This window comes from Entelurus aequoreus, linkage group LG18 (genome assembly GCF_033978785.1).
Source record: "Entelurus aequoreus isolate RoL-2023_Sb linkage group LG18, RoL_Eaeq_v1.1, whole genome shotgun sequence".
NCBI classification, from domain to species: Eukaryota; Metazoa; Chordata; class Actinopteri; order Syngnathiformes; family Syngnathidae; genus Entelurus; species Entelurus aequoreus.
Window position 1 is genome coordinate 46,114,638 of NC_084748.1, and position 12,500 is coordinate 46,127,137.

General features: G+C 37.9%; 1 protein-coding gene across 9 annotated transcripts in view; it reads left to right on the forward strand.

The window, feature by feature from the left end:
• Positions 1-12,500, forward strand: part of camk2d2 (calcium/calmodulin-dependent protein kinase (CaM kinase) II delta 2) — a 148,844-nt gene that overhangs the window by 119,115 nt on the left and 17,229 nt on the right. For all 9 annotated transcript variants that reach the window (XM_062027256.1, XM_062027258.1, XM_062027261.1 and 6 more), the window contains 2 exons: positions 2,499-2,543; positions 11,973-12,021. In XM_062027256.1, the coding sequence (XP_061883240.1) occupies positions 2,499-2,543; positions 11,973-12,021 (94 nt within the window). The remainder of the gene's footprint in view (positions 1-2,498; positions 2,544-11,972; positions 12,022-12,500) is intronic.

Sequence of the window (12,500 nt, forward strand, 5' to 3'; positions counted from 1 at the left end):
ATACCTTAATTGTTTCCAAGCGGTGTCTGGAACACAGCAGTAAAACGGCTGATCAAACAAAACGTCAGTCATTGTCATGGACCCGCTAGCTCTCCAATCAGCTAAATGGTGAAGTTTCGGTGAATTAATCACAATCCTCACTAAGGGTTTCCAAAATTTGACGCAAACGAGCGTCCTTTCGCGTCTTTCTCGCCATCTCCGGGTATAAGTTGGATGTCAAAGTTGAGTATTTACTCCGAAAATGTAGCATTTTTAGTCTTCTAATATAATACATGCAAATAAGTGCACACATAGTTTCCATTAAAACACACATCTCCGTTTTTGGGCTGTCCCTGAATGAACTCCAGCCGAGTGTGATCCCCCTACAACGTCAACAAACAGAATGTCGGCCACTGGTGAGTTGTGGGTTATAAATGTGCAGCCTTTACTTCAGAAGCACCACACCTTTGTCCCGGAAGAATGCCTCCCGTGTCCTTTACCTCTAATGTACCCACGCCGTGGACGAGGCATGTTGAGATGGTGCGTGCGCTCTCCTGGGCTCTGCATGACGTCAAAGACTCTCCATCACGCATGAACACCGCCATCTTTTTCTTGCTCTCTATTATTCTCTCTCCCTATGTGTGTGTTTTAAAGGTGTACACACACACAATGATGTAATAATCTAGTGCAATCTGGGTGAATGATAAGAAAGACACCGCTGGCTGTCGGGAGGGATTGTACAAGAGACATTTACCGTATTTTCCGGACTATAATATAAGCCGCACCCACAACATTTTTGAAGAAAAAAATTAATTTTCCATGTATAAGCCGCACCCGACTATAAGTCGCAGATATATGTATGTTGTGAAATGAGGTATTTACACAGAAATATTCTGTAAATACTTTAATTGTTTCCAAACGGTGTCTGTAACAAGGCAGTAAAACGGCTGATCAAACAAAACAGAAGTCATCGCCATGGACCCCGCTAGCAGCGCAAGCTAGAATTAATCACAATCCTCATATATCTGTGAAAAGACGCAGATATATACGTGGTGAAATGAGTTATTTACACAGAAATATTCTGTAAATGTTTATTTACATACCTCATTTGTTTCCAAACGGTGTCTGTAACAAGGCAGTAAAACGGCTGATCAAACAAAACAGAAGTCATCGCCATGGACCCCGCTAGCGGCGCAAGCTAGAATTAATCACAATCCTCATGTATCTGTGAAAAGTCGCAGATATATACGTGGCGAAATGAGTTATTTACACAGAAATATTCTGTAAGTGTTTATTTACATACCTCAATTGTTTCCAAATGGTGTCTGTAACAAGGCAGTAAAACGGATGATCAAACAAAACAGAAGTCATCGCCATGGACCCCGCTAGCGGCGCAAGCTAGAATTGATCGCAATCCTCACGCATTGGTTTCGAAAATGTGACGGAATGTTGTCATGGTTCAATGACAGCTAACGCTAACTATCCAAATCGCTATTATTTGCCAACAACACCCACGTGTTACGTACGTCCATATCGTATTTTTAAGACTATAGAGCACCGGTTTATAAGCTGCACCCACAAAATTTTAGAAGAAAAAATATTATAAGCTGCACCGGACTATAGGTCGCAGATATATATGTTGTAAAATGAGTTATTTACACAGAAATATTGTGTAAAAACCTTAATTGTTTCCAAACGGTGTCTGTAACAAGGCAGTAAAACGGCTGTTCAAACAAAACATAAGTCATGGCGCAAGCTAGCTCTCCAATCAGCTAAACAGACTCAATAACTCCACGGTGACGTTTTGGTGAATTTACTGAGGAATTTGTGAAACTGAAACAATACAAAAATATTGCCCTAACACAGACACTCGTAAACGTGTTAGCATATTAGCTCATGCTAGTGACGCTAGCTTGATCACAATACAGTAGCATGTAAAAATATGCAGTTTAGTAAGTAAGAATTGTTTTAGTTGTATTGTAAAACTTACAAAAACGTTTCTTGGAGTGATGAATGTAGAATCCATACGAGTAGTAACGCTATGGAAGGCTAGAATACGGAACGGCGCATGTACCTCCGGGAGAAAGTTCGGTCTGAACAGAAGGGCAAACTCCTCCAGAAGATGGCGCAACGGCACAAACAATAACACACCTTTTCAGTGTCTTTGTTTTTTTTTGTTTTTTTTACAGTTTTTTGTTATTTATTTTTTAATTATATATTTATATATATATATATATATATATATATATATATATATATATATGTATATATATATATTTATTTATTTTTTCTTTCTTTCTTTTTATTTTTTATTTTTATTTATTTATTGTTTTAACTGTTTGCATTAATGACAAATCCATGAAATGCACCGTTTTTATAAGCCGCGGGGTTCAAAGCGTTGCAAAAAAGTAGCGGCTTGTAGTCTGGAATTTACGGTATATTTGCTCCGTATAAACTTTCAGTATTTGTCATGGCGATGATGTCACCGGACTTACGTGATCTTGCCTGTTCTTTCTAAGGAACCCCAGACAACGGTGATCCACAACCCCGTGGATGGAAACAAGGTATTTTGGTGCATGTTTTTTTTTCTATTCACATACACAACTACCTCTACTCTTCTATGCGGTACTTTAAGACAGTCTTTCTTAACCATAGGGTCGGTGGCCCGTTGTTGGTCCGCCAAAAAAACATCTGTTTCCTAGCTGTAATACACTTTTCCGCCACTTGTGGCAGTAATGACAATATCAAACAAACAGAAGAAGTCTGGAGCTAATGTCATAAAATTTCTTTAGTGCAAAAAATATGACTAAAGTGGTGAAGCTGTGATTTAATTTGCACTTGAATTTTTTTTAACAGTTTATTTTGGAAACATTCGTTATTAATTTAGTTTATTTATTTTAGCCCAACATAATTGTATTTACGAGTCCCTTCTTATGCGGTATTATTTGTTTAGTACTCACTTTTCTAACCAGCCTAATATTTACGTGTTAAATAAACAATCTTTGTGCTTTCTTGTCATTTGACAATGTTGTAAACTGTAAGTAGGTTAGATATAAATACTGAAAAGTAAGATTACGATTTCAGTGGTAATATTTGAGAGGGACCCGGGGCCCCTCTGTAGTGGAAAAGTTGGTGTGAAAGTTTCCCTCTGGTGTGGGTTCTCCTGGCCGACAGATCTTCGGGAGACCGGTAGATCGTTTGAATCAATTATTTTTATTCTCATGCAGCAATATATGTTTTTTCTTCTCAGTCTCGCGTCTCTCGCCCTCGCTCCAACTCCAACTTCCCCTGTCTCGCTCCGGCTGCTGCTAATAAAGGCGACAGGTGATTAGATAACAAGGTCCACCTGGGCCATCTACTCACCCGTCGCTGTCTTCGAGGCCAGTCCTTGCACACCCCGTTCCGCGGCAGGCCCGCAGGCCACACCCCCCTCCACAGTTGGGCTCCGAATCAAATAAGTTAAGAACCCCTGGTTTAGGCTCACCTGACAACATGATTATGGCGACCGGTCACTTCAGTAGCCGATTGGCAATGTGGTCGTCGGGGCCCTGCAGGGGCCTCATGTAAAGAGAGTTGTGTGGCCCTTCTACTAAAAAATAGACATTCAAATGCAGAAAAGTACAAATTCAGACGTTTTAAAGCAGGAGTGTCAAACGTACGGCCTGAACTGGCCCACGGACAGGTTTTATCCGGCCCCCGGCCAGGTTTACTAAGTATAAAAATTATAATTATTCTCCTTTTTTTCCTACTTTTGAGTTTCGATCCCTATAACTTTATTGTTAATGAAGTATATGTGTACAAGTTCTTTATAAAAACTCCAATAATTATCAGGTTTAAAAAAAAAAATATCATAAAGCGACATCAGTGTGTAAAGGATATCACCACGTGGGCCCAGGAACACTTCAGAAAACCACTGTCAGTAACTACAGTTGGTCGCTACGTCTGTAAGTGCAAGTTAAAACTCTACGATGCAAAGCGAAAGGCATTTATCAACAACACCCAGAAGCGCCGTCGGCTTCGCTGGGCCCGAGCTCATCTAAGATGGACTGATGCAAAGTGAAAAAGTGTTCTGTGGTCTGACGAGTCCACATTTCAAATTGTTTTTGGAAACTGTGGACGTTGTGTTGCCCGGACCAAAGAGGAAAAGTACAAATTCAGACATTTTAAAGCAGGGGTGTCAAACGTACGGCCTGAACAGGCCCGTGAAACAGGTTTTATCCGGCCCGCGGACAGGGTTTGCTGAGTATAAAAGATATAATTATTCTCCTTTTTCTCCTTCTTTTGAGTTTCGATACCTATATATATTTTTTAAATCAAGTCTATGTGTGTTAGTTCCTTATAAAAACTCCAATAAATATCAAGTTTTAAAAAAAAAAAATCAAAAAGCGACATCAGTGTGTAAAGGATATCACCACGTGGGCCCAGGAACACTTCAGAAAACCACTGTCAGTAACTACAGTTTGTCACTACATCTGTAAGTGCAAGTTAAAACTCTATTATGCAATGCGCAAGCCATTTATCAACAACACCCAGAAACGCCGCCGGCTTCGCTGGGCCCGAGTTCATCTAAGATGGACTGAAGATACAGTCGTGGTCAAAAGTGTACATACACTTGTAAAGAACATAATATCATGGCTGTCTTGAGTTTCCAATCATTTCTACAACTCTTATTTTTTTGTGATAGTGATTGGAGCACATACTTGTTGGTCATAAAAAACATTCATGAAGTTTGCTTCTTTTATGAATTTATTATGGGTCAACTGAAAATGTGAGGGTCAAAAGTATCCATACAGCAATGTTAATATTTGCTTACATGTCACTTGGCAAGTTTCACTGCAATAAGGCACTTTTGGTAGCCATCTGCTTGAATTTTTTACCACAAAATTGGTGCAGTTCAGCAAAATGTGTTGGTTTTCTGACATGGACTTGTTTCTTCAGCATTGTCCACACGTTTAAGTCAGGACTTTGGGAAGGCCATTCTAAAACCTTCATTCCAGCCTGATTTTTTGTCAAGAATCCATCTGTTTTTCTAACGTTTTGTCGAGAATCTATTTGTTTTCCTTATGTTTTTTCGAGAATCTATCTATTATTTATATTTTGTCAAGAATCTATTAATTTTCCCTTACGTTCGGTCAAGAATATATCTGTTTTCCCTACGTTTTGTCGAGAATCTATCTGTTTTCTTTATGTTTTGTTGAGAATCCATCTGTTTTCCTAACGTTTTGTCAAGAATCCATCTGTTTTTCTAACGTTTTGTCGAGAATCTATCTGTTTTCCTTATGTTTTGTCAAGAATCTATCTGTTTTTCTTACGTTTTGTTGAGAATCTGTTTTTCTTGACGTTTTGTCAAGAATCTATTAATTTTTCCTAACGTTTTGTCAAGAATCTGTTTTCTTAACGTTTTGTTGAGAATCTCTGTTTTTCTTGACGTTTTGTCAAGAATCTATTAATTTTTCCTAACGTTTTGTCAAGAATCTGTTTTCTTAACGTTTTGTTGAGAATCCATCGGTTTTCCTAATGTTTAGTCAAGAATCCATCTGTTTTTCTAACGTTTTGTCGAGAATCTATCTGTTTTCCTTACGTTTTGTTGAGAATCTCTGTTTTTCTTGACGTTTTGTCAAGAATCTATTAATTTTTCCTTACGTTTTGTCAAGAATCTATCTGTTTTCCTAACGTTTTGTAGAGAATCTGTCTGTTTTCCTTATGTTTTGTCGAGAATCCATCTGTTTTTCTAACGTTTTGTCGAGAATCTATTTGTTTTCTTAATGTTTTGTTGAGATCTGTTTTCCTTATCTTTCGTCGGGAATCCATCTGTTTTCCTAATGTTTTGTTGAGAATCTATCTGTTTTTCTAACGTTTTGTCGAGAATCAATCTGTTTTCTTTGTTTTGTTGAGAATCCATCTGTTTTCCTAACGTTTTGTCAAGAATCCATCAGTTTTTCTAACGTTTTGTCGAGAATCTATCTGTTTTCCTTATGTTTTGTCAAGAATCTATCTGTTTTTCTCACGTTTTGTTGAGAATCTCTGTTTTTCTTTACGTTTTGTCAAGAATCTATTAATTTTTCCTAACGTTTTGTCAAGAATCTGTTTTCTTAACGTTTTGTTGAGAATCCATCGGTTTTCCTAATGTTTAGTCAAGAATCCATCTGCTTTTCTAACGTTTTGTCGAGAATCTATCTGTTTTCCTTATGTTTTGTCAATAATCTATCTGTTTTTCTTACGTTTTGTTGAGAATCTCTGTTTTTCTTTACGTTTTGTCAAGAATCTATTAATTTTTCCTTACGTTTTGTCAAGAATCTATCTGTTTTCCTAACGTTTTGTTGAGAATCCATCGGTTTTCCTAACGTTTTGTCGAGAATCTGTCTGTTTTCTGTATGTTTTGTCGAGAATCCATCTGTTTTTCTAACGTTTTGTCGAGAATCTATTTGTTTTCTTAATGTTTTGTTGAGATCTGTTTTCCTTATCTTTCGCCGGGAATCGATCTGTTTTCCTAATGTTTTGTTGAGAATCTATCTGTTTTTCTAACGTTTTGTCGAGAATCTGTCTGTTTTCCGTATGTTTTGTCAAGAATCCATCTGTTTTTCTAACGTTTTGTCGAGAATCTATTTGTTTTCCTTATGTTTTGTCAAGAATCTATTTGTTTTTCTCACGTTTTGTTGAGAATCTCTGTTTTTCTTTACGTTTTGTCAAGAATCTATTAATTTTTCCTAACATTTTGTCAAGAATCTGTTTTCTTAACGTTTTGTTGAGAATCCATCGGTTTTCCTAATGTTTAGTCAAGAATCCATCTGTTTTTCTAACGTTTTGTCGAGAATCTATCTGTTTTCCTTATGTTTTGTCAAGAATCTATCTGTTTTTCTTACGTTTTGTCGAGAATCTCTGTTTTTCTTGACGTTTTGTCAAGAATCTATTAATTTTTCCTTACGTTTTGTCAAGAATCTATCTGTTTTCCTAACGTTTTGTCGAGAATCTATCTGTTTTCCTAACGTTTTGTCGAGAATCTATCTGTTTTCTTTACGTTTTGTTGAGAATCCATCGGTTTTCTTTACGTTTTGTTGAGAATCCATCTGTTTTCCTAACGTTTTGTCGAGAATCTATCTGTTTTCTTTACGTTTTGTTGAGAATCCATCGGTTTTCTTTACGTTTTGTTGAGAATCCATCGGTTTTCCTAACGTTTTGTCGAGAATCTGTCTGTTTTCCTTATGTTTTGTCGAGAATCCATCTGTTTTTCTAACGTTTTGTCGAGAATCTATTTGTTTTTCTTAGGTTTTTTCGAGAATCTATGTTATTCTTTACGTTTTGTCAAGAATCTATTAATTTTTCCTTACGTTTTGTCAAGAATCTATCTGTTTTCCCTACGTTTTGTCGAGAATCTATCTGTTTTTCTTACGTTTTGTTGAGAATCTCTGTTTTTCTTTACGTTTTGTCAAGAATCTATACATTTTTCCTTACGTTTTGTCAAGAATCTATCTGTTTTCCTTATGTTTTGTCGAGACTCTATCTGTTTTCCTAACGTTTTGTCGAGAATCTATCTGTTTTCTTTACGTTTTGTTGAGAATCCATCGGGTTTCCTAACGTTTTGTGGAGAATCTTTTTGTTTTCCTTATGTTTTTTCGAGAATCTATGTTATTCTTTACGTTTTGTCAAGAATCTATTAATTTTTCCTTACGTTTTGTCAAGAATCTATCTTTTTTCCCTGTGTTTTGTCGAGAATCTTTCTGTTTTCCTAATGTTTTGGGGAAGGCCCTTCTAAAACCTTCATTCAAGCCTGATTTAGCCATTCCTTTACCACTTTTGAGGTGTGTTTGGGGTCATTGTCCTGCTGGAACACCCAACTGCGCCCAAGACCCAACCTCCGGGCTGATGATTTTAGCTTGTCCTGAAGAATTTGGAGGTAATCCTCCTTTTTCATTGTCCCATTTAAAGCACCAGTTCCATTGGCAGCAAAACAGGCCCAGAGCATAATACTACCACCACCATGCTTGACGGCAGGCATGGTGTTCCTGGGATTAAAGGCCTGACCTTTTCTCCTCCAAACATATTGCTGGGTATTGTGGCCAAACAGCTCCATGTTTGTTTCATCTGACATCACATGGACAAAGATGCGACCTTCTGGAGGAAAGTTCCGTGGTCAAGAGTTGTAGAAATGATTGGAAACTCAAGACAGCCATGACATGATGTTCTTTACAAGTGTATGTACACTTTTGACCACGACTGTAGATGTGCGTGGTCAAAATTGACTCTGGAAAATTGGTGCTGCACCCGTTTGAAAAGAAGAGGCGGATGACTCTGATGACCGCGATGTGAATGTAACTTTCACCAAAATGTGTTCATACGGCTTTCATGTAGAAAGTGATGTCATCATTTGGATAGGCTCCAGCCCACCCTCAGGCGCCGCACATTTAAACATCAACATGTCATCTTTGCCGACAAAAAAAAGGGCGTACGTCAGCTTGTTACATGAGGCCCCCAGGTGTTCTCCTCCTCACAATGACCTCATGGACACAATTAAACGTTGCTTCTGTAAACGTGTGAGTTCAGGTCCGCAGCGTCATTCAAAAGCACCTGGAGATAATTGCTGATTTTAGCACAGCTGCCCACGCCGCCATCGTGACGAATTCACTACCGTGTTTCTAAAACCAGCGCACTATTTTACTTTATATCGTAGCCGAACGTTTTCCCCAAAGATAAAGTATCTAAATAACTTTTTTTTCCAGAGTTATTGACTATTTATTATGTTTTGCCTACTTTTTCAATAAACACCAAAGCGGCAGTGCAGTTCTGAATTGGATCTTTCTTTTCAGTCCTCTTTGACCTGTCAACTTGTTTTGTACTTTTTCATGCCCACTTTGAACATTATCTGCAATATGAACACATGACATCTTGGATTACACTCAATTGTAGAAAAGCTGTCAAAATAGTCTTTTTTATTTATTGTTCATACGTGATTTTTTTTTATAGTAAATCCTGGAAAATACTTCATTTCTTAATATCTAATAGTAGTTTTCATAACATGGTCACTACTGCCTAGTTTCTCTTGTTATATTCTTATTAGGGACCGAGTCCCTTTGGGACAGAGGACCCTATTGTATTTCTAGCGTTTTATTATTATATAATTTAATTTAATAATTTATAATTTAACCCCCTTAACATGCTTCAAAACTCACCAAATTGGATACACACATCAGGACTGGCGAAAATTGCGATCTAATCAAAAAACCCAAACCCCAAAACTCAAAATTGCGCTCTAGCGCCCCCTAGGAAGAAAACACAGACAAAACTGCCTCTAACTCCCAGTAGGAACGTCGTAGAGACATGAAACAAAAACCTCTATGTACACTACCGTTCAAAAGTTTGGGGTCACCCAAACAATTTTGTGGAATAGCCTTAATTTCTAAGAACAAGAATAGACTGTCGAGTTTCAGATGAAAGTTCTCTTTTTCTGGCCATTTTGAGCGTTTAATTGACCCCACAAATGTGATGCTCCAGAAACTCAATCTGCTCAAGGGAAGGTCAGTTTTGTAGCTTCTGTAACGAGCTAAACTGTTTTCAGATGTGTGAACATGATTGCACAAGGGTTTTCTAATCATCAATTAGCCTTCTGAGCCAACGAGCAAACACATTGTACCATTAGAACACTGGAGTGATAGTTGCTGGAAATGGGCCTCTATACACCTATGTAGATATTGCAACAAAAACCAGACATTTGCAGCTAGAATAGTCATTTACCACATTAGCAATGTATAGTCCAGGGGTCGGCAACCCGCGGCTCCGGAGACGAATGCGGCTCTTTGACCACTCTCATGCGGCTCAGCTGCATACTTGCCGACCCTCCGATTTTCCCAGGAGACTTGTGGATCTCAGTGCCTCTCTAAGAAAACTCCAAGGGCAATTATAATCCTATTTTCACTCTAATTACTAAATAAAGGGCACCGCAGTAATTGTCCTCTATAGCATTAACAAACAGCGTGCCAGCCCAGCCACATGTTGTATGTTGCTTTTACTTGCACACATAGGAGACAGCAAAGCATACTTACTCATCAGCCACACAGCTTACACTGACGGTAGTGTAACACAACACAACCAATACCCAGAATCCCATGCAACCCTAACTCTTCCGGGCTAGATTATACACCCCCGCTACCACCAAACCCCCCCACACATCAACCCTCCCCCCTCCGTGCGTCGGTTGAGCGGAAGAGTTAGGGCTGCATGGGATTCTGGGTATTTGTTGTGTTGTGTTTATGTTGTGTTACAGTGCAGATGTTCTCCAGAAATGTGTTTGTCATTCTTTTTTGGTGTGGGTTCAAAGTGTGGCGCATATTTGTAACGTAACAGTGTTAAAGTTGTTTTTGTACGGCTACCGTCAGTGTAAGATGTGTGGCTGTTGAAGTAGTACGCCTTGCTGTCACTTACGTGAGCAAGCTGAAGCTGCATTCTACATGTGGTCGAACAGGTACACTGTTTGGGCAGACTGTAGAGGGCGCCAAAAGCAGTGCCATCACGCCCTGATATTCGGGAGTCTCCCGGAATTAATGAGAGGATTGGCAAGTATGACGCTATCAAGCGCCATCCATTCAAAACTCGCGGGTCGCACTAACATAAAATTTCCATTTTAAGGTGCGGGCCGGTGCGTGAGTCGGAGACACCTGGTTAACATAGCACAAAGCGATTTAAACTTTGTATGCGGTGTTTTTCATTTTAAATTAAAACTTTTTTTTTTGTGGCTCCCATTATATTCTTTAATTTGTGAAACTTGCCAAAATGGCTCTTTGAGTGGTAAAGGTTGCCGACCCCTGGTATAGAGTGTATTTCTTTAAAGTTAAGACTAGTTTAAAGTTATCTTCATTGAAAAGTACAGTGCTTTTCCTTCAAAAATAAGGACATTTCAATGTGACCCCAAACTTTTGAACGGTAGTGTAGGTTTCACTTAGACCTAGATTTCACTGACAACACACAGCAAAAATCAACAGGAAGTTTGCAATTCCCCCTTCAAAACAAAAGTTGAGTAAAAATAGTCACCTTTTTTCAAACATTATCTCCTCTGAGCGCGTTTTTCGTGTCGGCTTCAAATGAGCACAGGAGAGAGAGTGAACCCTTCTCATTAAAAGTTGATGAAAGAGTTTTAATTACTGCTCTGGTTTGGATTTTATGAGCCCTCAAAGTCGGTCCCGTCCATCGCTGCTTGCAGCTTTAATTTTACTGTTATATTTTTATTCTCATCGTTGCTTTTTATTTTTATTCTTATTGTAATATTTTTCTATTTTGTTTCCATTCATTCCCCCATTATTTACTTTTTACTTTTTAAATTCGATCTCAATTCTGTACACTGCTGCTGGAATTTAAATTTTCCTGAGGGAATCAATAAAGTACTATCTATCTATCTAGTTATACTTGAACTGTGTTTTTGTTGGTTTTGTGTTTTTTTTTAATCATTTGTTGCTGTTTATCGGTGGCGGTCCTTTATTTTTAATAACAATACGGCTAATACTTGCTTAATATTCAGGTCAGGACATGTAAAAGTTATACTTGAACTGTGTTTTTGTTGGTTTTGTGTTTTTTTTTAATCATTTGTTGCTGTTTATCGGTGGCGGTCCTTTATTTTTAATAACAATACGGCTAATACTTGGTTAATATTCAGGTCAGGACATGTAAACAGAGTATTGTTGCCGCTTTTTGGGTGTTTTTTAGAGGGCCTTATGGTTAGAATAGTGTACTTCTATTTGCTGCATTGTTAGCCACCTCTTACTTGCCATATTTTATGACTTAGAATGCATAAAAGAAAAAAGAAAAACGTGTTCTTGCCTTACATTAAAAAAGTGCAATTCCCCTTTAATAAAAACTGCATGATATTCTGTGCAGCAGACAAACAACAGCAGCAACTACATTAGTCCTCAATTCTAAGAAAGAGATATAGTAGAACGTTTGTTTATTTGACTTCAAGAAATAATTTAATTTTTTCTGTCTGACATTTCCTTCTTGTTCTTGTGAAGGAGTCCATTGAGAGTGCCAACACCACCATAGAAGACGAGGACGTGAAAGGTAGGACAAGTCGTTACTGGTTGCACTTTGTGGTTTTGGAGCTTGCTGCCCACACCAAACTTTCCATGGTGCGCTTTTTCCCAAGTCATGTTTTTGTTTCTGCCTGCTGGCCAACTTCCTTCTGATATAACTCCTCCTATTCTCTTCTTCACGCGCATCCTTGATGCAATAAGTGCAATAATCTATCTGTTTTCCTTATGTTTTGTCAAGAATCTATCTGTTTTCTTTATGTTTTGTTGAGAATCTATCTTATTTCCTTATGTTTTCTTAATAATCTATCTGTTTTCTTTATGTTTTGTCAATACTCTATCTGTTTTCTTTATGTTTTGTTGAGAATCTATCTTATTTCCTTATGTTTTGACGAGAATCTATCTGGTTTTTTTACGTTTTGTTGAGAATCTCTGTTTTTCTTTACGTTTTGTCAAGAATCTATGAATTTTTTCTTACGTTTTTTTCAAGAATCTATCTGTTTTCCCTAC